The 2,530-nt window shown below is 30.3% G+C and overlaps 1 protein-coding gene across 1 annotated transcript; it reads right to left on the reverse strand.

Annotated features, from left to right (window-relative positions):
• Nucleotides 1-444: 444 nt before the first annotated feature.
• Nucleotides 445-2,222, reverse strand: LOC143604692 (callose synthase 9-like). Its single transcript, XM_077081093.1, has 4 exons — nt 2,085-2,222; nt 1,842-1,961; nt 1,297-1,394; nt 445-496 (listed from the first exon to the last, which is right to left on the reverse strand). The coding sequence occupies exons 1-4, from the start codon at nt 2,220-2,222 to the stop codon at nt 445-447; spliced, it is 408 nt and encodes a 135-aa protein (XP_076937208.1).
• Nucleotides 2,223-2,530: the final 308 nt, after the last annotated feature.

Raw genomic sequence — 2,530 nt, forward strand, 5'->3', positions numbered from 1 at the left:
ATCATCGACATTGTCATATATATCCTCAAGGTTCCACTTTCAATTGGAAGTCGGAGAAGTTTTCATTTGGAAGTATTAGAAATGATGCTTTCATTGAGTTTATTACAATTTTCTTTCTTAGCACAACCTGTCTCACTGATTGTTGTAGGAGTGGGATTATTTACTTGTGAGAATAATCAATCATATATATGATTGATTATTCTCACAAGTAAAAGATGTCATCTCCTTAAAAAGCAAAGCAAAAGTTAATAATTGTTCGTGCTATATCTATATGTTTAGCATTTGAAACTTGAAAGTAACTGGTTACCTAGAATTTCTTGTTTTGAAAGTTTGAAACTTGAAAGTAATTGAAACTTGGAAGTTCTAATTACATTATATATAGAAATAGCCTTTTAATGGTGGTAGATTCCAAATTTGCTTGTGTATGCACATGACCCAAATGTCTTATGACCGATTTGCAGACTCATTACAGTCTCCTGTAAACTGAAGTTGAAACCTGCATCGAATTACTTGATTAAGATTAAAAATAACAAAAAAAAAACCCCTACAGTTTGACTTAGATCAGTCAAATCTCAAACCTTTACCAAAATTTCATGTTATAGCCTTAAACATTTGACCTGTTAAGCAACTTTTAACTCCCAACCAAAACTGAGATTTGCAACCTATAGCTGGATTGACTTATATGCCATTTGACCCAAATGTCCTATGACCGTTTTGCAGACTCATTTACAGTCTGCTGTAAACTGAAGTTGAACTTGCTGTTAAAATACTTTCCAAAATTACCCCTACGGCCGATAGAGAAGCTCGTTGATGCTATAAAAAACTGCCTCCGAATAATATGGAGTAAAAACGCTAAAATTAAAAAACTTAATTAGTACTGAGTGAGTAATTATTATAAATTAAAAAAAAACAAAAGAAAACAAAGATTTAACCAGAAAGGCAACATTTCACGAAAAACCAACATCTCGCCTTGAGGTTTCTAGGAACGTTTACTTCTGAATCTTGGATAGCGAAAAGTGAATGTAACCTCCGAATTTGTAAACCCTTCATAAAATTTAAACAACTTTTACAATTAAACAGAATTTAGAATAAAAATATATAAGTTTGACTTGTAGAAAAGCCAACTGCACAAATTCAGGGTCTCTTCATCACTTATGCAAACAAACGATCTTCTTTATGTGCCTTATCAACATACTCCACTGGTTATAAATTCCTCTGTTATAAATAAAAAAAATCCCATCAAGCATATGCTAATGTTAACAAAGTAAGAAATCAAAACTTATTATTTTAACACACCTCATATTCGCACTACAAAAATCAAGCATGATAGCATCATAAAGATCTAGACCAGCATTAATTTCACCCGTCTTACGTTCAGGTATCCCAACTTCTTTCTGTGTATGCACATGAAACCACATTAATACAGTAAAAATGAAATATATGTATATATACAGGGGAAGTAGTATATATATAGGGGAAGTATAGAATGAAAACTCATTAAGTTGTGAAAACCCGTGAAAACCCCATGTAACATCGTTTTTTTTTTGTTTTTTTTTTTGCACACGTAATGTTATAACATTTAATACAAAACATCTAAACATAAAAAAAAATTTGTTTTGTTATTTTTTAACATTTTTTTACTAATTTTTTTATATGTTTTCAGGAGAGAGAAAATGTTATATTTATGTTTACATTTTTTATTAACTTTAATTGTGGACCATACGATTCAAACTTTAATTAAAAACATGTGGTTGAGAATGAGTTTCCAGAGTTTTCACAACTCAAGTGAGTTTTTATTTTAACCTAACCCTATATATATATATATATATATATATACCGACCAAAATTCCCGTAAGTGAAGTAACTTTTTGAATAATAAGAGCCAGTTTCTTCAATTGGAAGTCAAGTTGAACGGTTCCTTTTCCTAAACTCGATAAGATGTCTTCGTATATTCTTTCACCCTACATTCAAAACGCATAAATTAACTCCTAAATCATTTAATTTCAACATTGAGATTATCAATGTCACAATATAGTGGTGTTTAATCATTTTTAACACGTTAAGTATGTATGCACGCACCATGCCTTGCCATCTTTGTCAAAAACCAAGGCCAAAATTAGCTTGATAGTGTAAAAACACTGAACAACTGAATATTTCACGTAATCATCTTGTGAAATCCGATCCCATAGTTCTTGTGAGTCAGAGTCACTCTCGGCTGCCATATCTTTAGCAATGAATATCTAAACATAATTATAGAAAAAATATAGTGTTAATGATAAAACTCACATAATAAAAAAAATAAAATATAGACCAAATTTGAAACTTTTTTTAGTAACCTTGCTGGCTAAGAGAAAAAGAGGCTATTGAACCATGGGAACAAAGTAGATATTTTTTGACATTTTAAGCAATTCCATTTTTCTGAAAACAAAATGCATTATCATGTAATGTGAATTAAAAGAAGCATTTACTAAGGTAGAAAATAAGAATATAATATACTCACAAATTAGTAATATAATCTTCTCCTCACGGA

This window comes from Bidens hawaiensis, unplaced genomic scaffold (assembly GCF_021521415.1).
Source record: "Bidens hawaiensis isolate Kalapana, Puna unplaced genomic scaffold, B.hawaiensis_p1.1 tig00066207_1, whole genome shotgun sequence".
NCBI lineage: Eukaryota > Viridiplantae > Streptophyta > Magnoliopsida > Asterales > Asteraceae > Bidens > Bidens hawaiensis.